The sequence below is a fragment of the Mobula hypostoma genome, chromosome 5 (assembly GCF_963921235.1).
Source record: "Mobula hypostoma chromosome 5, sMobHyp1.1, whole genome shotgun sequence".
Classification (NCBI taxonomy): Eukaryota; Metazoa; Chordata; class Chondrichthyes; order Myliobatiformes; family Myliobatidae; genus Mobula; species Mobula hypostoma.
The window spans coordinates 19,097,910-19,123,824 of NC_086101.1; the positions used below are offsets into that span (position 1 = coordinate 19,097,910).

The 25,915-nt window shown below is 52.6% G+C and overlaps 1 protein-coding gene across 1 annotated transcript in view; it reads right to left on the bottom strand.

Annotated features, from left to right (window-relative positions):
* Positions 1–1,667: 1,667 nt before the first annotated feature.
* polr1h (RNA polymerase I subunit H) overlaps positions 1,668–25,915 on the bottom strand; it is a 32,338-nt gene continuing 8,090 nt past the window's right edge. The window contains exons 4-5 of the mRNA XM_063048148.1: positions 4,614–4,723; positions 1,668–3,568 (exon numbers count right to left, since the gene is read on the bottom strand). Of these exons, the coding sequence (XP_062904218.1) occupies positions 3,544–3,568; positions 4,614–4,723 (135 nt within the window). The 3' untranslated portion in view covers positions 1,668–3,543. The remainder of the gene's footprint in view (positions 3,569–4,613; positions 4,724–25,915) is intronic.

Below are 25,915 nucleotides of genomic sequence, written 5' to 3' on the forward strand. Positions count from 1 at the left end.
TCCTGAGGAGATGTTCGATTGTGTACGGAGAGAGTTCAGGAGTGAGCAGGGAAAGTCAGGACACTGCGCATCACAGTTCCTGAGGAGATGTTCGATTGTGTACGGAGAGAGTTCAGGAGTGAGCAGGGAAAGTCAGGACACTGCGCATCACAGTTCCTGAGGAGACCTTGGATTGTGCATAATTAGGCACTTGGCAAAAGGCCGATAAGAAGAAGCTAAGCTTAAGGGAGTGGCAATTGTGTTAGTGTGCAGAATTCCGGCTTGGCACAGAGAGGCTTTGGTGAGGAGACATGAAGGCTGTAGGTAGATTTTATCATTTAATTTATTTTTCTTTCTTATCACACAGTTAGAGCAGTGGGGATGCCAGGTAGGATAGTGTAATGTGTCTCTTGCGGGATGTGGGAACACAGGGAGACCTCCACGTATCCCTGATGACTACGCCTGTAAGAAGTGCATCCAGCTGCAGCTTCTTTCAGAAATTGGAGCTGGAGCTGGATGAACTCTGGATCATTCAGGAGGCTGAGGGGTTGATTGACAGGACATACAGGGAGGCAGTTACACCCAAGGTGCAGGATTCAGATAACAGGAAGGGGAAAGGAGACAGGCAGCCAGTGCAGAGTACCCCTGTGGCCATTCCCCTCAACAACAGGTATACCATTGGGTGGGGTTGACTTGGGAAAGAAAGGCCACAGCGCTCAGGTCTCTGGCACCAAGTCTGGCTCCATGGCTCAGAGGGGAAGGGGAGAGAAGTGGCAAACTGTTGTGATAGATTCATTCGTTGGGGAAACGACAGGAGGTTCTGTGGACCAGAGCGAGATTCCCAGATGGTTTTTGCCTCCCGGGTGCCAGGGTCAGGGACGTCTTGGATCGAGTCCACAGAATTCTTAAGTGGGAGGATGGACAGCCAGAGGTCATGGTCCACCATTGACAGGGCAGGATGGGTGATGAGGTCCTTCAAGGTGAGTTCAGGGAGTTAGGTGCTAAGTTAAAGGACAGGACCTCCAGGGTTGTGATCTCAGGATTGCCACCCGTGCCACGTGCTAGCGAGGCCAGAAATAGGAAGGTCATACAGTTTAATACGTGTTTAAGGAGTTGATGCAAAAGGGAGGGCATCAGATTTTTAGATCATTGGGCTATACTGGATAAGAGAAGAGTTTGTTTAGGAAAGTTTCCTTGATCAGTACATAGAGGTCCCAACTAGAGGGTGCCCTACTACGTCTCCTATTAGGGAATGAGACAGGGCAGGTAACAGAGGTTTGTGTAAGATAACACTTTGCATCTAGTGATCATAATGGCATTAAGTCTCAAGATAATTTTGGAGGTGGATGAGTCAGGTCCTTGGATTGTGATTCTAAATTGGAGACAAGCTAATTGTGAATCAGAAAGGATCTGGGAAGTGTAGGTTGGGACAGGTTGTTTTCTGGCAAAGGCATACATGGTAGGTGGGAGGCCTTCAAAAGTGAATTATTGGGAGTCGAGAGTTTGTATGTTCCTGTCAGAATAACCGGCAATGATAACAGGTTTTCAGGAACCTGCTCTCCTCCTCCCAGGCCGTCTCACACACACCTTTCCTTTCAAACCGCAGCCCCCCCAATCCGTTCTCTCCTCCACCCACTCCAGTGGACCATCGCCCACACTCTGCTCCCACTGGGTCCCCTCTTCCCCCCCACCCACCATTGTTCCCATCTGCCTCCTCACTCCACCTTCCCTTCCTATCAGATTGCACCATCTGTCGCCTCAGGCAGTGAGGTCTGACAGTGTGCCTCGGATCCCCTCTCTAGATCCCCTGATCTCGGGCGCCCCAGGTATCAGGGAGGGATTTTTATTATCCATCCCATCTATAAATCTCACAGATTTCAGCAGAGAAACAAGCCCTTTGGCCCATCTACCTGCAGCAGGACCACAGCTCTCCGAACCATTTGTATTTATCCATGTTGCACCACTTCCACTGCAGCTCGTTCCACACTCTCACCACCCTCTGGGTGAAGAAGCTCCCCCCAGATTCTCCTTCAACATTTCACCTTAAATCGGTGACTTCTAGTTCGAGTCTCACCCAGCCTGAGTGGGAAAGAGCCTGCTTGCATTCAACCCGTCTGTACACCTTACAGATCTGATTTGCAGCTGGGTAACAGGCCTTTCTGGCCGGCCCAACGAGCCCGCACTGCCCAATTACACCCAACTAACCTACTAACCTGCACAGCTCTGGGATGTGAGAGTCACGGTGCAGAATTCCCGAGAGGTTAACTTACATTGCATTTGCCTTCCTTGCCACCGACCCGCCCCGCAAGTTAACCTTCAGGGGATCCTGCTCTACGACTCTGAACAGGTTCAGAGGGTAACTGGGCAGGGCAGTGCGGGTGTTCTTTTCGAGAGGACTAGAATAGAAAATGCCATGTTGAGGCTTTAGAAGGCATTGGTCAGACCACACTTCAGAGTATTGGGCCCCTAATGTGAGAAACCTCCCAGAGGACCCCAGCCTTGTCGTAGGGTTAGGCTTGCATGCCTCAGGGACCTGGAGAGCTAAGCTGGCTGGAGTCAGGGCTTTCTGCTTTGGCTCTTGATGGGTCAAAGGGTAGAGGCCAGACTAAGAGTGGTCCACCGATCCTCCAGGATCAGGGGTTCAGCTCAGGGCTAATGACCCTGACCGGTCAAACAAAACTGTTACACAAACAGCATTGAAGAATCCTACAATGGAGCGTGACGATATTCCTGAGTCTCCACCCGGGACTTGCATGACTGACTGTAGTGAAAGCAGGGAGGAAGCTGCTGACACGATGAAGGAAGCCCTGAACATGGAGGACCTTCATTTCTGCCCTAAACATCTAATTTTCTGTTTAAAATGAAGGTCCTCTAACTCGGGCAAGTAAGACAGCATCTGAGATACGTGCTGGCATTTGGAGAAAGTCCGGATCAGATTCTCGAAAATTACTCTGGGAATGAAAGGGTTAATGTTTGTTGATGGTGCTGGGCCTGTACTCGCTGGAGTATAAATGAATGGGGGGGGGGGGGGAACTTCACTGAAACCTATCGGATATTGAAATCCTAGAATGAGTGGATGTTTCCTTTTGTAGGAGAGTCTAGGATCAGAGGGCACAGCTTCAGAATACAAGGACACATCCCTTTAGAACAGAGACAAGGAGGAATTTCTTCAGTCAGAGTGTGATGAATCTGTGGAATTCATTGCTACAGATGGCCGTGGAGGACAACTCATTGGGCACATTTAAAGCAGAGGTTGATACGTTCTTGATTAATATGGGTGTCAAAGGTTGTGCAGTTGAGAGGAAAAATAAATTAGCCATGATCAAACAGCAGAGAGACTTAGCGGATACAATGGCCTAATTCAGCTCCTGTGTCTTATGGTCTAAGCAACTGACAGGTTCAGCGACTCCCTTGTAAGAAATTTGGCTCATTTATTTACAAAATCAACAACAGAGGAACAAGGACGAGAGAGAGAGAGAGACTGGACCTCCGACAAGTGAACCAACTGGCCAGGGGTCCCATCCCCAGCACGGGGTCTGGTTGCAGTTGCTGCCTTCTCCACGGTCAGGAGTCCTCCTTCTCTTGGTGCCTGCAAGGAAAGAGGAAGGTCAGGATTCCAATCCGGGTGAGTCAGGGTCAGACAGACTGTGGTCGGCAACACACTCACACTCAAACTCAGCACATGTCCAAACCTCTGAGCAGGGCAATAGGCACCAGCGATACAACGTCAGCAGAAGCTGAAATGTCTCCGGCTGCTGGTGTCAGCTGGGACAGTGGCTAAAATGGGCTGGTAATCAGTGACTGCAGGAGTCTGTGACACTGTTAATTCCCACTGATAGTGACTACGGTCAGTGACATGGTAATTCCCACTGACAGTGACTGTAGGGTCTGTGACACTAATTCTTAGTGACAGTGACTGTAGGATCTGTGACACTGTAATTATCACTGACAGTGAATGTAGGATCAGTGACACTAATTCACAGTGACAGTGACTGTAGGGTCTGTGACACTGTAATTCTCACTAACAGTGACTGTAGGATATGTGACACTAATTCTCAGTGACAGTGACTATAGGGTCTGTGACACTGTAATTCTCACTGACAGTGACTGTAGGATATGTGACACTGTAATTCCCATTGACAGTGACTGTAGGATCTGTGACACCGTAATTCTCAGTGACAGTGACTGTAGGATCTGTGACACTGTAATTCTTAGTGACAGTGACTGTAGGATCTGTGACACTAATTCTCAGTGACAGTGACTATAGGGTCTGTGACACTGTAATTCTCACTGACAGTGACTGTAGGATCTGTGACACTAATTCTCAGTGACAGTGACTAGGATCTGTGACACTGTAATTCTCAGTGACAGTGACTGTAGGATCTGTGACACTGTAATTCTTAGTGACAGTGACTGTAGGATCTGTGACACTAATTCTCAATGACAGTGACTATAGGGTCTGTGACACTGTAATTCTCACTGACAGTGACTGTAGGATCTGTGACACTAATTCTCAGTGACAGTGACTAGGATCTGTGACACTGTAATTCTCAGTGACAGTGACTGTAGGATCTGTGACACTGTAATTCCCACTGACAGTGACTGTAGGGGTCTGTAACTTCTGCTGAACTCACCTGCAGCTGGTACACGTGTAGAACACTGTCTGTCCCTCATCCGCCGAGCGTGTTTGCCGTGTGTGATACTCCATCCCATCGTGTCCACAGCGCGAGCACTTCCGATCCACCTGAAACAGAGACCCACGGCCGTTAGCAGCTCCCACTGACACTACGCCCCCCGCAGCAGAGCCCAGACTGAGTTGCCACCCTGTGCAGTGTGACCCCTCTCTTCTCTTCCAGCCAATACCTGCGGGGGAGGGGGTTCCAGTGCCCCGCTCTCCTTGGCAGGGGATTGGGTGAGGTTGGGTGGGGGACAGCTCACTGCCACCTTCATAGGAGCACGACCGCCAGGTGCTCACGTCCACGAAGGTGCGCATCGAATCCCGTCCCTGCTGCTGAGAAACTGAGCAACAGAGTCAGTCAGCACGGAGACAGCAGGCCCAGGATGCCCATCCCAGCAGCTGCGGCGGGATTCCCCAGTGCTTGGCCCACATCCTCTAAGCCTTTCCTTCCTGTATATCCATTGTTATTCTCTCCACCCCAGCCGCTCGCTGGGTGACAGTGACCCCTCAGGTTTCCGATTAAATCTCTTCTCTCTCAGCTCACGGGTACATCCCTCTTCACCATGAGTACAGGAGGTGCTGGCATCTATCGTCAAAGAACCCCGCCGCCTGGCTGAGTCTTTTCTTCTAATTGCGCTCTTTCTTGTAACAGTTGTGCATAATTCAGGTTTTACTGGTGGACGTTATGCAGCTGACGCCATGTGCCTGTGATGCGGCCGCAGGTTTCTCAGTGCACCCGTGCACGACAATAAACTCCACTTTGACTCTTAGCAGCTACAATCGGGCAGGAATATCAGAAGCCCGAAGTCTCACACCGACAGGTTCAGGAACAGCTACTTCCCTTCACCCATTCAGTTCTTGAACCAAGCAGCACAACCCTGACCACCAGCTCAGTAGGACAACGCCGTGAGCACGGTCCACCTCACCTTTCTTTTGTTCTAATTCTGTCCTTGCTTGTAAAAATGGTCTTTATGTTTTTCTTGCAAACGCTGCTGACGGTACGTGCCTGCGGTGCTGCTACAAGATTTTTCACTGCCCTTGTGCACACGTACTCGTGCAGATGACGATAAACTCAACTTAGTAGATAATGAGGGGCTAGGTTCCTAATGCTACACCTGCCCATTCACCTCCTCCCTCACCTCCATCCAGGGGCTCAAACAGTCCTTCCAGGTGAGGGAACACTTCAGCTGTGAATCTGCTGGGGTCGTCAATTGTACGCGGCGCACCTGATGTGGCCTCCTCTACGTCGGCGAGACCTGACAGAAATCGGGAGAACTGCTTTGTTGAGCACCTCTGCTCCATCCACCGGAAGTGGAATGTCCCCATGGACAACCATTTTGAATCCCTATTCCCACTCCGACATGTCAGTCCATGGAATCCTCTTTTGCCACGATGAGGGTGGAGGGGCAACATCTTATATTCTGTCTGGGTAGCCTCCCACCTGATGGCAGGAATATCGTTCCGATAATTTTTCCCCTCCCTTTTTCTCTTCTTCATTTCCCCACTCTGACCACTTACCACTTCTCACCTGCCTATCACCTCTCCCTGTTGCCCTTCCTCCCACGATCCACTCTCCTCTATCAGATTCCTATTTCTCCAGCCAGCCATTTACTTTTCCCACCCACCTGGCTTTATCTATCACTCTCCAGCTTGTTCTCCTTCCCCACCCCCCACCTTTTTATTCCAGCACCTTCCCCCTTCCTTTCCAGTCCTGAGGAAGGGTCCACTGTTTATTCATTTCCATAGATGCTGCCCGACCTGCTGAGTTCCTCCAGCACTTTGTGTCTGTTGCTCGAGGGTCCCAGTGAAGCCCCTCGTAGTGCAGACACTTGCAGAGGGATCTACACTAAACACAGCTTTTGCAAAGGTTGCCAGTTTTGCGATGGACAGTGGGAAGTTCATCTGCCTTTCCCCCCCAGCAAGGATGCGGCAACTCAAGAGCAAATCACACTGGCTTTGCAAAGCTGAATCGCACGACCTGCCCAGCCAGAGACCCAGAGGTGGTTGTTGCCGCCGGACGGAAGAGCAAGAGGAACTCAGGGGAATTCCCTTGCCACATGGAATGGCCTGATTCTTTCACAGACTCATTCCTATGAACCCGATCAGGACAGGAATTGCTAAAGGTTGCTGCTGTACAAAGATCTGTGTTTGAACGATTGTCTCCAGTACGTTCAGAAAAACAAACTGCTGGATGGACTTAGTGGGTCAGGTGGCGTCCGTGGAGGGAGCTGGGCAGCCGACGTTTTCGGGGTCAGGGACACTGCAACTGAACCCGAACCCAAAACATCGACTGTTCCAGGGTTTGATCTACAATACCCCTCCCTGAGGTGATGCAAGGCCCTGCTTCCGGTGGTCTGTGAAGGCTCCAGAATCTCTCAACTCTCAGAGAAATAATATCACCTAATTTCTGTCTGACATTAATGCTGCCTTTATCGTTACACGACGACAGGGCAGTAAAAGCTGAGGGATTATTCAAACAGGCCAACAGGGGAGGGCGAGAAGACAACGACAGGGGTCTGGAAGGAGGTGTCTTCATTTATGTGGGCGGAGGTGACACTAATCAGTCCCTTTGATTGGGATAACGTGAAAGAGTTAAAAGCAGACCAGCCAGTTAAAATGGAAAGGAAACTGCAACAGTAACCCTGCTGGATGGGCTGGACACCAGTTTCAGCTTGCCTTGCACAGCGTGCTTTGCATTAGTCACGGTAACCTCATTGAGGAAGGCTGATTATTACCATCCATTGCAGAACAAGTCCCTGGAGGGGCAGCTCTGCCCACTCACACAGGGCGGTGTGCATATAGAACGACGGCCAGAGGTAGTGGTACAGGAGGGTACAATTTTGGTATTTAGAAGACACGGACGGACTCAAAGATGAACTTTATTTGCCACATGTACATCGAAACATACAGTGAAATGCGTCGTTTTGCATCAACGACCAACCCGGTCCGAGGATGTGCGGGGGCAGCCTTCAAGTGTTGCCATGCTTCTGGTGCCAATATAACATGGCACCGCTCACTAACCCCAACACAACATGGCACCGCTCACTAAACCCAACACAGCATGGCACCGCTCACTAACCCCAACACAGCATGGCACCACTCACTAACCCCAACACAACATGGCACCGCTCACTAACCCCAACATAACATGGCACCGCTCACTAATCCCAACATGGCACCACTCACTAACCCCAACACAACATGGCACCGCTCACTAACCCCAACACAGCATGGCACCACTCACTAACCCCAACACAACATGGCACCTCTCACTAAACCCAACACAACATGCTTTGCAGAGGCTGCCCGGCTTCTATCAGGACCTACTGAGAGTCTGGAACATGGTTGCCTCAGGCCGGGAATCCCCTCCTCTGGCAGAGGGCGGGGTCCTGGCCGACCCTTGCCCTGCCTCAGCGGATGTCGGTGCGGCTCAGGTGTGTGGATCGACTCAAGCTGAGCTGCTCGTCGGGCCCAGGCCCCGCAGCCTTACCCGGGAGACGAATCCACACAACTTGAGCCGTCTTTCATCGACACCCACAATCCCATTCAGGGATGCAGGCAGGAGGTACCTTTATGGGCTGCTGCTCCACACCCTCCACTTCCTAGCCTTTGTCCACCGTCCCGACACGCCATGGCGGTCGGTCTTTCCACCTGGAGGTGAGGGGGGTCCCCAATGGAAGTCGCTTTACAAGGGAGTCCTCCCCATGCACCTTGGGGATCTCGGCTGGAGGGTGCTGCATAAAGCGGTGCCCTGCAATAAGTTCTTTAGTCTGTACACGAATCTCCCAGCCGCGTGTCACTTCTGCGGGCTGGAGGAGACCGTGTACCACATGCACGTGGAGTGTGTGAGGCTGCAGCCCCTTTTCGCGTTTTTGCGTGGGCTGCTTCTCGCCTTCTGGTTGCATTTCAGTCCCACCCTATTTATATATGGTCATCCAGTAAGGAGGGGGGCACAGAGGGATGAGGATGTCCTTGTCAACTTGCTCCTGGGGCTGGCGAAAATTGCCATCCGTGGCTCCTGGAAAAGGGTGGCAGGAGGTTCTCCCCGGGCGGACTGCCTGGCTATGTTTAGGGGGTATGTTCGTGCCCGGGTGAACATTGAAAAGGAATACGCACAGTCCACGGCGACCGTAGAGGTGTTCCGGGACCGTTGGGCTCCGCGGGGTGTAAATGCCATCATTGATGAGGATGGCAATATATTGGTTTAAGATGTATTGTCTGTTTGTAGTGTAGTAAATATGTTAGTCACTGGGTTTGTAAATATTGTATAGCACCGACATTTGTAATAAAGAAAAAAAAAGGGTCAAAAAAAAAACACATCATGGCACCGCTCACTAATCCCAACATGGCACCGCTCACTAATCCCAACACAACATGGCACCGCTCACTAACCCCAACACAACATGGCACCGCTCACTAACCCCAACATAACATGGCACCGCTCACTAATCCCAACACAACATGGCACCGCTCACTAATCCCAACACAACATGGCACCGCTCACTAATCCCAACATGGCACCGCTCACTAACCCCAACATAACACGGCACCGCTCACTAATCCCAACACAACATGGCACTGCTCACTAACCCCAACATAACATGGCACCGCTCACTAACCCCAACACAACATGGCACCGCTCACTAACCCCAACACAACATGGCACCGCTCACTAATCCCAACATAACATGGCACCGCTCACTAACCCCAACATAACATGGCACCGCTCACTAACCCCAACACAACATGGCACCGCTCACTAATCCCAACACAACATGGCACCGCTCACTAATCCCAACATAACATGGCACCGCTCACTAACCCCAACACAACATGGCACCGCTCACTAACCCCAACACAACATGGCACCGCTCACTAATCCCAACATAACATGGCACCGCTCACTAATCCCAACATAACATGGCACCGCTCACTAATCCCAACACAACATGGCACCGCTCACTAAACCCAACACAACATGGCACCGCTCACTAAACCCAACACAACATGGCACCGCTCACTAAACCCAACATAACATGGCACCGCTCACTAACCCCAACATAACATGGCACCGCTCACTAATCCCAACACAACATGGCACCGCTCACTAATCCCAACACAACATGGCACCGCTCACTAACCCCAACATAACATGGCACCGCTCACTAAACCCAACACAACATGGCACCGCTCACTAAACCCAACACAACATGGCACCGCTCACTAAACCCAACACAACATGGCACCGCTCACTAAACCCAACATAACATGGCACCGCTCACTAAACCCAACACAACATGGCACCGCTCACTAAACCCAACATAACATGGCACCGCTCACTAAACCCAACACAACATGGCACCGCTCACTAACCCCAACATAACATGGCACTGCTCACTAAACCCAACACAACATGGCACCGCTCACTAAACCCAACATAACATGGCACCACTCACTAATCCCAACACAACATGGCACCACTCACTAATCCCAACACAACATGGCACCGCTCACTAACCCCAACATAACACGGCACCGTTCACTAATCCCAACACAACATGGCACCGTTCACTAATCCCAACACAACATGGCACCGCTCACTAACCCCAACACAACATGGCACCCCTCTAATCCCAACACAACATGGCACCGCTCACTAATCCCAACACAACATGGCACCGCTCACTAATCCCAACACAACATGGCACCGCTCACTAATCCCAACACAACATGGCATCGCTCACTAACCCAACACAACATGGCACCGCTCACTAATCCCAACACAACATGGCACCGCTCACTAATCCCAACACAACATGGCACCGCTCACTAATCCCAACACAACATGGCACCGCTCACTAACCCCAACACAACATGGCACCGCTCACTAACCCCAACACAACATGGCACCGCTCACTCACCTCAACACAACATGGCACCGCTCACTAATCCCAACACAACATGGCACCGCTCACTAACCCCAACATGGCACCGCTCACTAACCCCAACATAACATGGCACCGCTCACTAATCCCAACAGAACATGGCACCGCTCACTAACCCCAACATGGCACCGCTCACTAACCCCAACATAACATGGCACCGCTCACTAATCCCAACATAACTTGGCACCGCTCACTAAACCCAACACAGCATGGCACCGCTCACTAATCCCAACACAACATGGCACCGCTCACTAATCCCAACACAACATGGCACCGCTCACTAAACCCAACACAGCATGGCACCGCTCACTAACCCCAACATAACATGGCACCGCTCACTAAACCCAACACAGCATGGCACCGCTCACTAACCCCAACATAACATGGCACCGCTCACTAAACCCAACACAGCATGGCACCGCTCACTAACCCCAACACAGCACGGCACCGCTCACTAACCCCAACACAACATGGCACCGCTCACTAATCCCAACATGGCACCGTTTAGTAATCCCAACATAACATGGCATCGCTCACTAATCCCAACACAGCACGGCACCGCTCACTAACCCCAACACAACATGGCACCGCTCATTCACCCCAACATAACATGGCACCGCTCACTAATCCCAACACAACATGGCACCGCTCACTAACCCCAACACAACATGGCACCGCTCACTAATCCCAACATGGCACCGCTCAGTAATCCCAACACAGCACGGCACCGCTCACTAATCCCAACACAACATGGCACCGCTCACTAATCCCAACACAGCACGGCACCGCTCACTAACCCCAACACAACATGGCACCGCTCACTAATCCCAACATGGCACCGCTCACTAACCCCAACACAGCATGGCACCGCTCACTAACCCCAACACAACATGGCACCGCTCACTAATCCCAACACAACATGGCACCGCTCACTAACCCCAACATAACATGGCACCGTTCACTAATCCCAACATGGCACCACTCACTAACCCCAACACAACATGGCACCGCTCACTAACCCCAACACAGCATGGCACCACTCACTAACCCCAACACAACATGGCACCTCTCACTAACCCCAACATAACATGGCACCGCTCACTCACCCCAACACAACATGGCACCGCTCACTAACCCCAACATAACATGGCACCGCTCACTAATCCCAACATGGCACCGCTCACTAATCCCAACACAACATGGCACCGCTCACTAACCCCAACACAGCATGGCACCACTCACTAACCCCAACACAACATGGCACCGCTCACTAACCCCAACATAACATGGCACCGCTCACTAACCCCAACACAACATGGCACCGCTCATTCACCCCAACATAACATGGCACCGCTCACTCACCCCAACACAACATGGCACCGCTCACTAACCCCAACACAACATGGCACCGCTCACTAACCCCAACATAACATGGCACCGCTCACTAATCCCAACACAACATGGCACCGCTCACTAATCCCAACACAACATGGCACCGCTCACTAATCCCAACACAACACGGCACCGCTCACTAATCCCAACACAACATGGCACTTCTCACTAACCCCAACACAACATGGCACCGCTCACTAACCCCAACATAACATGGCACCGCTCACTAATCCCAACACAACATGGCACCGCTCACTAATCCCAACACAACATGGCACCACTCACTAAACCCAACACAACATGGCACCGCTCACTAACCCCAACACAACATGGCACCGCTCATTCACCCCAACACAACATGGCACCGCTCACTAACCCCAACATAACACGGCACCGCTCACTAACCCCAACATAACATGGCACCGCTCACTAACCCCAACACAGCATGGCACCGCTCACTAACCCCAACATAACACGGCACCGCTCCTAATCCCAACATGGCACCGCTCACTAATCCCAACATAACATGGCACCGCTCACTAACCCCAACATAACTTGGCATCGCTCACTAACCCCAACACAACATGGCACCGCTCACTAATCCCAACATAACATGGCACCGCTCACTAATCCCAACACAACATGGCACCGCTCAGTAACCCCAACATAACATGGCACCGCTCACTAATCCCAACATAACATGGCACCGCTCACTAATCCCAACATGGCACAGCTCACTAATCCCAACACAACATGGCACCGCTCACTAACCCCAACACAACATGGCACCGCTCACTAACCCCAACATAACATGGCACCGCTCACTAATCCCAACACAACATGGCACCGCTCACTAATCCCAACACAACATGGCACCGCTCACTAATCCCAACATGGCACCGCTCACTAACCCCAACATAACACGGCACCGCTCACTAACCCCAACACAACATGGCACCGCTCACTAACCCCAACACAACATGGCACCGCTCACTAATCCCAACATAACATGGCACCGCTCACTAACCCCAACATAACATGGCACCGCTCACTAACCCCAACACAACATGGCACCGCTCACTAACCCCAACACAACATGGCACCGCTCACTAATCCCAACACAGCACGGCACCGCTCACTAACCCCAACACAACATGGCACCGCTCACTAACCCCAACACAACATGGCACCGCTCACTAATCCCAACATAACATGGCACCGCTCACTAATCCCAACATAACATGGCACCGCTCACTAACCCCAACACAACATGGCACCGCTGACTAATCCTAACACAACATGGCACCGCTCACTAATCCCAACATAACATGGCACCGCTCACTAACCCCAACATAACATGGCACCGCTCACTAATCCCAACACAACATGGCACCGCTCACTAAACCCAACACAACATGGCACCGCTCACTAAACCCAACACAACATGGCACCGCTCACTAACCCCAACATAACATGGCACCGCTCACTAACCCCAACATAACATGGCACCGCTCACTAAACCCAACACAACATGGCACCGCTCACTAATCCCAACACAACATGGCACCGCTCACTAACCCCAACACAACATGGCACCGCTCACTAACCCCAACACAACATGGCACCGCTCACTCACCTCAACACAACATGGCACCGCTCACTAATCCCAACACAACATGGCACCGCTCACTAACCCCAACATGGCACCGCTCACTAACCCCAACATAACATGGCACCGCTCACTAATCCCAACAGAACATGGCACCGCTCACTAACCCCAACATGGCACCGCTCACTAACCCCAACATAACATGGCACCGCTCACTAATCCCAACATAACTTGGCACCGCTCACTAAACCCAACACAGCATGGCACCGCTCACTAATCCCAACACAACATGGCACCGCTCACTAATCCCAACACAACATGGCACCGCTCACTAAACCCAACACAGCATGGCACCGCTCACTAACCCCAACATAACATGGCACCGCTCACTAAACCCAACACAGCATGGCACCGCTCACTAACCCCAACATAACATGGCACCGCTCACTAAACCCAACACAGCATGGCACCGCTCACTAACCCCAACACAGCACGGCACCGCTCACTAACCCCAACACAACATGGCACCGCTCACTAATCCCAACATCGCACCGTTTAGTAATCCCAACATAACATGGCATCGCTCACTAATCCCAACACAGCACGGCACCGCTCACTAACCCCAACACAACATGGCACCGCTCATTCACCCCAACATAACATGGCACCGCTCACTAATCCCAACACAACATGGCACCGCTCACTAACCCCAACACAACATGGCACCGCTCACTAATCCCAACATGGCACCGCTCAGTAATCCCAACACAGCACGGCACCGCTCACTAATCCCAACACAACATGGCACCGCTCACTAATCCCAACACAGCACGGCACCGCTCACTAACCCCAACACAACATGGCACCGCTCACTAATCCCAACATGGCACCGCTCACTAACCCCAACACAGCATGGCACCGCTCACTAACCCCAACACAACATGGCACCGCTCACTAATCCCAACACAACATGGCACCGCTCACTAACCCCAACATAACATGGCACCGTTCACTAATCCCAACATGGCACCACTCACTAACCCCAACACAACATGGCACCGCTCACTAACCCCAACACAGCATGGCACCGCTCACTCACCCCAACACAACATGGCACCGCTCACTAACCCCAACATAACATGGCACCGCTCACTAATCCCAACATGGCACCGCTCACTAATCCCAACACAACATGGCACCGCTCACTAACCCCAACACAGCATGGCACCACTCACTAACCCCAACACAACATGGCACCGCTCACTAACCCCAACATAACATGGCACCGCTCACTAACCCCAACACAACATGGCACCGCTCATTCACCCCAACACAACATGGCACCGCTCACTCACCCCAACACAACATGGCACCGCTCACTAAACCCAACACAACATGGCACCGCTCACTAACCCCAACATAACATGGCACCGCTCACTAATCCCAACACAACATGGCACCGCTCACTAATCCCAACACAACATGGCACCGCTCACTAATCCCAACACAACACGGCACCGCTCACTAATCCCAACACAACATGGCACTGCTCACTAACCCCAACACAACATGGCACCGCTCACTAACCCCAACATAACATGGCACCGCTCACTAATCCCAACACAACATGGCACCGCTCACTAATCCCAACACAACATGGCACCACTCACTAAACCCAACACAACATGGCACCGCTCACTAACCCCAACACAACATGGCACCGCTCATTCACCCCAACACAACATGGCACCGCTCACTAACCCCAACATAACACGGCACCGCTCACTAACCCCAACATAACATGGCACCGCTCACTAACCCCAACACAGCATGGCACCGCTCACTAACCCCAACATAACACGGCACCGCTCCTAATCCCAACATGGCACCGCTCACTAATCCCAACATAACATGGCACCGCTCACTAACCCCAACATAACTTGGCATCGCTCACTAACCCCAACACAACATGGCACCGCTCACTAATCCCAACATAACATGGCACCGCTCACTAATCCCAACACAACATGGCACCGCTCAGTAACCCCAACATAACATGGCACCGCTCACTAATCCCAACATAACATGGCACCGCTCACTAATCCCAACATGGCACAGCTCACTAATCCCAACACAACATGGCACCGCTCACTAACCCCAACACAACATGGCACCGCTCACTAACCCCAACATAACATGGCACCGCTCACTAATCCCAACACAACATGGCACCGCTCACTAATCCCAACACAACATGGCACCGCTCACTAATCCCAACATGGCACCGCTCACTAACCCCAACATAACACGGCACCGCTCACTAACCCCAACACAACATGGCACCGCTCACTAACCCCAACACAACATGGCACCGCTCACTAATCCCAACATAACATGGCACCGCTCACTAACCCCAACATAACATGGCACCGCTCACTAACCCCAACACAACATGGCACCGCTCACTAACCCCAACACAACATGGCACCGCTCACTAATCCCAACACAGCACGGCACCGCTCACTAACCCCAACACAACATGGCACCGCTCACTAACCCCAACACAACATGGCACCGCTCACTAATCCCAACACAACATGGCACCGCTCACTAATCCCAACATAACATGGCACCGCTCACTAATCCCAACATAACATGGCACCGCTCACTAACCCCAACACAACATGGCACCGCTGACTAATCCTAACACAACATGGCACCGCTCACTAATCCCAACATAACATGGCACCGCTCACTAACCCCAACATAACATGGCACCGCTCACTAATCCCAACACAACATGGCACCGCTCACTAAACCCAACACAACATGGCACCGCTCACTAAACCCAACACAACATGGCACCGCTCACTAACCCCAACATAACATGGCACCGCTCACTAACCCCAACATAACATGGCACCGCTCACTAAACCCAACACAACATGGCACCGCTCACTAAACCCAACACAACATGGCACCGCTCACTAACCCCAACATAACATGGCACCGCTCACTAAACCCAACACAACATGGCACCGCTCACTAAACCCAACACAACATGGCACCGCTCACTAAACCCAACATAACATGGCACCGCTCACTAAACCCAACACAACATGGCACCGCTCACTAAACCCAACATAACATGGCACCGCTCACTAATCCCAACACAACATGGCACCGCTCACTAATCCCAACACAACACGGCACCGCTCACTAACCCCAACATAACACGGCACCGTTCACTAATCCCAACACAACATGGCACCGTTCACTAATCCCAACACAACATGGCACCGCTCACTAACCCCAACACAACATGGCACCGCTCACTAACCCCAACACAACATGGCACCGCTCACTAACCCCAACACAACATGGCACCGCTCACTAACCCCAACACAACATGGCACCGCTCACTAATCCCAACATGGCACCGCTCACTAACCCCAACACAACATGGCACCGCTCACTAATCCCAACATGGCACCGCTCACTAACCCCAACATAACACGGCACCACTCACTAACCCCAACACAACATGGCACCGCTCACTAATCCCAACACAACATGGCACCGCTCACTAATCCCAACATAACATGGCACCGCTCACTAACCCCAACATAACATGGCACCACTCACTAACCCCAACACAACATGGCGCCGCTCACTAAACCCAACACAACATGGCACCGCTCACTAACCCCAACACAACATGGCACCGCTCACTCACCCCAACACAACATGGCACCGCTCACTAATCCCAACACAACATGGCACCGCTCACTAACCCCAACATGGCACCGCTCACTAACCCCAACATAACATGGCACCGCTCACTAATCCCAACATAACATGGCACCGCTCACTAACCCCAACATGGCACCGCTCACTAACCCCAACATGGCACCGCTCACTAACCCCAACATAACATGGCACCGCTCACTAATCCCAACATAACTTGGCACCGCTCACTAAACCCAACACAGCATGGCACCGCTCACTAATCCCAACACAACATGGCACCGCTCACTAACCCCAACACAGCATGGCACCGCTCACTAACCCCAACACAACATGGCACCGCTCACTAATCCCAACATGGCACCGTTTAGTAATCCCAACATAACATGGCATCGCTCACTAATCCCAACACAGCACGGCACCGCTCACTAACCCCAACACAACATGGCACCGCTCATTCACCCCAACATAACATGGCACCGCTCACTAATCCCAACACAACATGGCACCGCTCACTAATCCCAACACAACATGGCACCGCTCACTAATCCCAACATAACATGGCACCGCTCATTCACCCCAACATAACATGGCACCGCTCACTAATCCCAACACAACATGGCACCGCTCACTAACCCCAACTGATGCGCGAGTGCCAAGATGTTTTCTCGGCGGCATCCTCCGCCAGGATCAACTGGGCGAAATGTTCCGGACTCTTAGTAGGCCAGTGGCAGGTGGACTCCCTGCCGGAGGAGATGAGAGCTTTTGAGTGGAGCACCAGACGTCTTCTCTATCTGGGAGTCTACCTGAGTCCTTCTGGGGAGACCTGGCTGGCGAACTGGCAGGACCTGGAGACAAAGGTCATGGCCCGGCTAGGGCGCTGGTCAGGCCTTCTCAGGGTGCTTTCCTATCGAGGCAGGGTGGTGGTCATAAACCAGCTGGTGGCCTCCATGTTGTGGTACCGGATGGTCACCTTGGCCCCCCCTGCCCCTTTTGTTGCGAGAATGCAGAGGAAGCTGGTGGACTTCTTCTGGGGAAACAGGAAACACTGGGTCTCTGCAGCGGTTCTGAGTCTCCCAGTAGGAGAGGGCGGACAGTCGCTGGTGTGTGTACGCACACGACTGGCGGCTCTCCGCCTCAGGACTCTGCAGAGATTCCTGTACGCCGAGCACCCTCCCAGGTGGCACGTGTTGGCGACTTTCTTCCTCCGGAGGGGCTGCTGCCTTCACGAAGATATGCAGCTACCACCGGCAGGCGTCAGCCGTGCTGCTTTGCAGAGGCTGCCCGGCTTCTATCAGGACCTACTGAGAGTCTGGAACATGGTTGCCTCAGGCCGGGAATCCCCTCCTCTGGCAGAGGGCGGGGTCCTGGCCGACCCTTGCCCTGCCTCAGCGGATGTCGGTGCGGCTCAGGTGTGTGGATCGACTCAAGCTGAGCTGCTCGTCGGGCCCAGGCCCCGCAGCCTTACCCGAGAGACGAATCCACACAACTTGAGCCGTCTTTCATCGACACCCACAATCCCATTCAGGGATGCAGGCAGGAGGTACCTTTATGGGCTGCTGCTCCACACCCTCCACTTCCTAGCCTTTGTCCACCGTCCCGACACGCCATGGCGGTCGGTCTTTCCACCTGGAGGTGAGGGGGGTCCCCAATGGAAGTCCCTTTACAAGGGAGTCCTCCCCATGCACCTTGGGGATCTCGGCTGGAGGGTGCTGCATAAAGCGGTGCCCTGCAATAAGTTCTTTAGTCTGTACACGGATCTCCCAGCCACGTGTCACTTCTGCGGGCTGGAGGAGACCGTGTACCACATGTACGTGGAGTGTGTGAGGCTGCAGCCCCTTTTCGCGTTTTTGCGTGGGCTGCTTCTCGCCTTCTGGTTGCATTTCAGTCCCACCCTATTTATATATGGTCATCCAGTAAGGAGGGGGGCACAGAGGGATGAGGATGTCCTTGTCAACTTGCTCCTGGGGCTGGCGAAAATTGCCATCCGTGGCTCCTGGAAAAGGGTGGCAGGAGGTTCTCCCCGGGCGGACTGCCTGGCTATGTTTAGGGGGTATGTTCGTGCCCGGGTGAACATGGAAAAGGAATACGCACAGTCCACGGCGACCGTAGAGGTGTTCCGGGACCGTTGGGCTCCGCGGGGTGTAAATGCCATCATTGATGAGGATGGCAATATATTGGTTTAAGATGTATTGTCTGTTTGTAGTGTAGTAAATATGTTAGTCACTGGGTTTGTAAATATTGTATAGCACCGACATTTGTAATAAAGAATTTTGTAAAAATAAAAAAAAAACACATGGCACCGCTCACTAATCCCAACATGGCACCGCTCACTAACCCCAACACAACATGGCACCGCTCACTCACCCCAACACAACATGGCACCGCTCACTAACCCCAACACAACATGGCACCGCTCACTAATCCCAACATGGCACCGCTCACTAACCCCAACACAGCATGGCACCACTCACTAATCCCAACATGGCACCGCTCACTAACCCCAACACAGCATGGCACCGCTCACTAACCCCAACACAACATGGCACCGCTCACTAATCCCAACATGGCACCGCTCACTAACCCCAACACAGCATGGCACCACTCACTAACCCCAACACAACATGGCACCGCTCACTAACCCCAACACAACATGGCACCGCTCACTAATCCCAACACAACATGGCACCGCTCACTAATCCCAACACAACATGGCACCGCTCGCTAACCCCAACACAACATGGCACCGCTCACTAATCCCAGCATGGCACCGCTCACTAACCCCAACACAACATGGCACCGCTCACTAATCCCAACATGGCACCGCTCACTCACCCCAACACAACATGGCACCGCTCACTAACCCCAACACAACATGGCACCGCTCACTAATCCCAACATGGCACCGCTCACTAACCCCAACACAGCATGGCACCACTCACTAATCCCAACATGGCACCGCTCACTAACCCCAACACAGCATGGCACCGCTCACTAACCCCAACACAACATGGCACCGCTCACTAATCCCAACATGGCACCGCTCACTAACCCCAACACAGCATGGCACCACTCACTAACCCCAACACAACATGGCACCGCTCACTCACCCCAACACAACATGGCACCGCTCACTAATCCCAACACAACATGGCACTGCTCACTAACCCCAACACAACATGGCATCGCTCACTAACCCAACACAACATGGCACCGCTCATTCACCCCAACATAACATGGCACCGCTCACTAACCCCAACACAACATGGCACCGCTCACTAACCCCAACATAACATGGCACCGCTCACTAACCCCAACACAACATGGCACCGCTCACTAATCCCAACATAACATGGCACCGCTCACTAACCCCAACACAACATGGCACCGCTCACTAATCCCAACATGGCACCGCTCACAAACCCCAACACAGCATGGCACCGCTCACTAATCCCAACATGGCACCGCTCACTAACCCCAACACAGCATGGCACCGCTCACTAACCCCAACACAACATGGCACCGCTCACTAATCCCAACATGGCACCGCTCACTAACCCCAACACAGCATGGCACCACTCACTAACCCCAACACAACATGGCACCGCTCACTAACCCCAACACAACATGGCACCGCTCACTAATCCCAACACAACATGGCACCGCTCACTAATCCCAACACAACATGGCACCGCTCACTAACCCCAACACAACATGGCACCGCTCGCTAACCCCAACACAACATGGCACCGCTCACTAATCCCAACACAGCATGGCACCGCTCACTAACCCCAACACAACATGGCACCGCTCACTAATCCCAACATGGCACCGCTCACTCACCCCAACACAACATGGCACCGCTCACTAACCCCAACACAACATGGCACCGCTCACTAATCCCAACATGGCACCGCTCACTAACCCCAACACAGCATGGCACCACTCACTAATCCCAACATGGCACCGCTCACTAACCCCAACACAACATGGCACCGCTCACTAACCCCAACACAACATGGCACCGCTCACTAATCCCAACATGGCACCGCTCACTAACCCCAACACAGCATGGCACCACTCACTAACCCCAACACAACATGGCACCGCTCACTCACCCCAACACAACATGGCACCGCTCACTAATCCCAACACAACATGGCACCGCTCACTAACCCCAACACAACATGGCATCGCTCACTAACCCAACACAACATTGCACCGCTCATTCACCCCAACATAACATGGCACCGCTCACTAACCCCAACACAACATGGCACCGCTCACTAACCCCAACATAACATGGCACCGCTCACTAACCCCAACACAACATGGCACCGCTCACTAATCCCAACATAACATGGCACCGCTCACTAACCCCAACACAACATGGCACCGCTCACTAATCCCAACACACATGGCACCGCTCACTAACCCCAACACAGCATGGCACCGCTCACTAACCCCAACACAACATGGCACCGCTCACTAACCCCAACACAACATGGCACCGCTCACTAATCCCAACACAACATGGCACCGCTCACTAACCCCAACACAACATGGCACCGCTCACTAACCCCAACACAACATGGCACCGCTCACTAACCCCAACACAACATGGCACCGCTCACTAACCCCAACACAACATGGCACCGCTCACTAATCCCAACACAACATGGCACCGCTCACTAACCCCAACACAACATGGCACCGCTCACTAACCCCAACACAACATGGCACCGCTCACTAATCCCAACACAACATGGCACCGCTCACTAATCCCAACACAACATGGCACCGCTCACTAACCCCAACACAACATGGCACCGCTCACTAATCCCAACACAACATGGCACCGCTCACTAACCCCAACACAACATGGCACCGCTCACTAACCCCAACACAACATGGCACCGCTCACTAATCCCACAACTGGCACCGCTCACTAACCCAACACACATGGCACCAAACACAACATGGCACCGCTCACTAACACTGGCACCGCTCACTACCCCAACACAACATGGCACCGCTCACTAACCCAACACAACATGGCACCGCTCATAATCCCCCAACACTAACATGGCACCGCTCACTAACCCACAAAAAAACAACATGGCACCGCTCACTAATCCCAACACAACATGGCACCGCTCACTAATCCCAACACAACATGGCACCGCTCACTAATCCCCAACACAACATGGCACCGCTCACTAACCCCAACACAACATGGCACCGCTCACTAACCCCAACACAACATGGCACCGCTCACTAATCCCAACACAACATGGCACCGCTCACTAACCCCAACACAACATGGCACCGCTCACTAACCCAACAAACAACATGGCACCGCTCACTAATCCCAACAACACAACATGGCACCGCTCACTAACCCAACACAACATGGCACCGCTCACTAACCCCAACACAACATGGCACCGCTCACTAACCCCAACACAACATGGCACCGCTCACTAATCCCAACACAACATGGCACCGCTCACTAATCCCAACACAACATGGCACCGCTCACTAATCCCAACACAACATGGCACCGCTCACTAACCCCAACACAACATGGCACCGCTCACTAATCCCAACACAACATGGCACCGCTCACTAATCCCAACACAACATGGCACCGCTCACTAATCCCAACACAACATGGCACCGCTCGCTCACTAATCCCAACACAACATGGCACCGCTCACTAACCCCAACACAACATGGCACCGCTCACTAATCCCAACACAACATGGCACCGCTCACTAACCCAACACAACAGGCACCGCTCACTAATCCCAACACAACATGGCACCGCTCACTAACCCCAACACAACATGGCACCGCTCACTAATCCCAACACAACATGGCACCGCTCACTAATCCCAACACAACATGGCACCACTCACTAATCCCAACACAACATGGCACCGCTCACTAATCCCAACACAACATGGCACCGCTCACTAATCCCAACACAACATGGCACCGCTCACTAACCCCAACACAACATGGCACCGCTCACTAACCCCAACACAACATGGCACCGCTCACTAATCCCAACACAACATGGCACCGCTCACTAATCCCAACACAACATGGCACCGCTCACTAATCCCAACACAACATGGCACCGCTCACTAATCCCAACACAACATGGCACCGCTCAGTAATCCCAACACAACATGGCACCGCTCACTAATCCCAACACAACATGGCACCGCTCACTAACCCCAACACAACATGGCACCGCTCACTAATCCCAACACAACATGGCACCACTCACTAATCCCAACACAACATGGCACCACTCACTAATCCCAACACAACATGGCACCGCTCAGTAATCCCAACACGGCACCGCTCACTAATCCCAACATAACATGGCACCGCTCACTAACCCCAACACAACATGGCACCACTCACTAACCCCAACACAGCATGGCACCGCTCACTAATCCCAACAGAACATGGCACCACTCACTAATCCCAACACAACATGGCACCGCTCACTAATCCCAACACAACATGGCACCACTCACTAATCCCAACACAACATGGCACCGCTCAGTAATCCCAACACGGCACCGCTCACTAATCCCAACATAACATGGCACCGCTCACTAACCCCAACACAACATGGCACCGCTCACTAATCCCAACATAACATGGCACCGCTCACTAACCCCAACACAACATGGCACCGCTCACTAATCCCAACAGAACATGGCACCGCTCACTAACCCCAACACAACATGGCACCGCTCACTAATCCCAACACAACATGGCACCGCTCACTAACCCCAACACAACATGGCACCGCTCACTAACCCCAACATAACATGGCACCGCTCACTAACCCCAACACAACATGGCACCGCTCATTCACCCCAACATAACATGGCACCGCTCACTAATCCCAACACAACATGGCACCGCTCACTAACCGCAACATAACATGGCACCGCTCACTAACCCCAACACAGCATGGCACCGCTCACTAACCCCAACATAACATGGCACCGCTCACTAATCCCAACAGAACATGGCACCGCTCACTAACCCCAACACAACATGGCACCGCTCACTAATCCCAACACAACATGGCACCGCTCACTAACACCAACACAACATGGCACCGCTCACTAACCCCAACATAACATGGCACCGCTCACTAACCCCAACACAACATGGCACCGCTCACTAACCCCAACATAACATGGCACCGCTCCTAATCCCAACACAACATGGCACCGCTCAGTAATCCCAACACAACATGGCACCACTCACTAACCCCAACATAACATGGCACCGCTCACTAACCCCAACATGGCACCGCTCACTAATCCCAAAACAACATGGCACCGCTCACTAATCCCAACACAACATGGCACCACTCACTAACCCCAACATAACATGGCACCACTCACTAACCCCAACACAACATGGCACCGCTCACTAATCCCAACATAACATGGCACCGCTCACTAACCCCAACATGGCACCGCTCACTAACCCTAACATAACATGGCACCGCTCACTAACCCCAACACAACATGGCACCGCTCACTAATCCCAACACAACATGCAACCGCTCACTAATCCCAACACAACATGGCATCGCTCACTAACCCAACACAACATGGCACCGCTCACTAACCCCAACACAACATGCCACCGCTCACTAATCCCAACACAACATGGCACCGCTCACTAATCCCAACACAACATGGCACCGCTCACTAATCCCAACACAACATGGCATCGCTCACTAACCCAACACAACATGGCACCGCTCATTCACCCCAACATAACATGGCACCGCTCACTAATCCCAACACAACATGGCACCGCTCACTCACCCCAACATAACACGGCACCGCTCATTCACCCCAACACAGCATGGCACCGCTCATTCACCCCAACACAGCATGCCACCGCTCAGTAACCCCAACACAACATGCCACCGCTCACTAATCCCAACACAACATGGCACCGCTCAGTAACCCCAACACAACATGGCACCGCTCACTAATCCCAACACAACATAGCACCGCTCACTAACCCCAACACAGCATGGCACCACTCACTAATCCCAACAGAACATGGCACCGCTCAGTAACCCCAACACAACATGGCACCGCTCACTAATCCCAACACAACATGGCACCGCTCACTAATCCCAACACAACATGGCACCGCTCACTCACCCCAACACAACATGGCACCACTCACTAATCCCAACACAACATGGCACCGCTCACTAATCCCAACACAACATGGCACCACTCACTAATCCCAACATGGCACCGCTCACTAATCCCAACACAACATGGCACCGCTCACTCACCCCAACACAACATGGCACCGCTCACTCACCCCAACACAACATGGCACCGCTCACTAATCCCAACACAACATGGCACCACTCACTAATCCCAACATGGCACCGCTCACTAATCCCAACACAACATGGCACCGCTCACTAACCCCAACACAACATGGCACCGCTCACTAATCCCAACACAACATGGCACCACTCACTAATCCCAA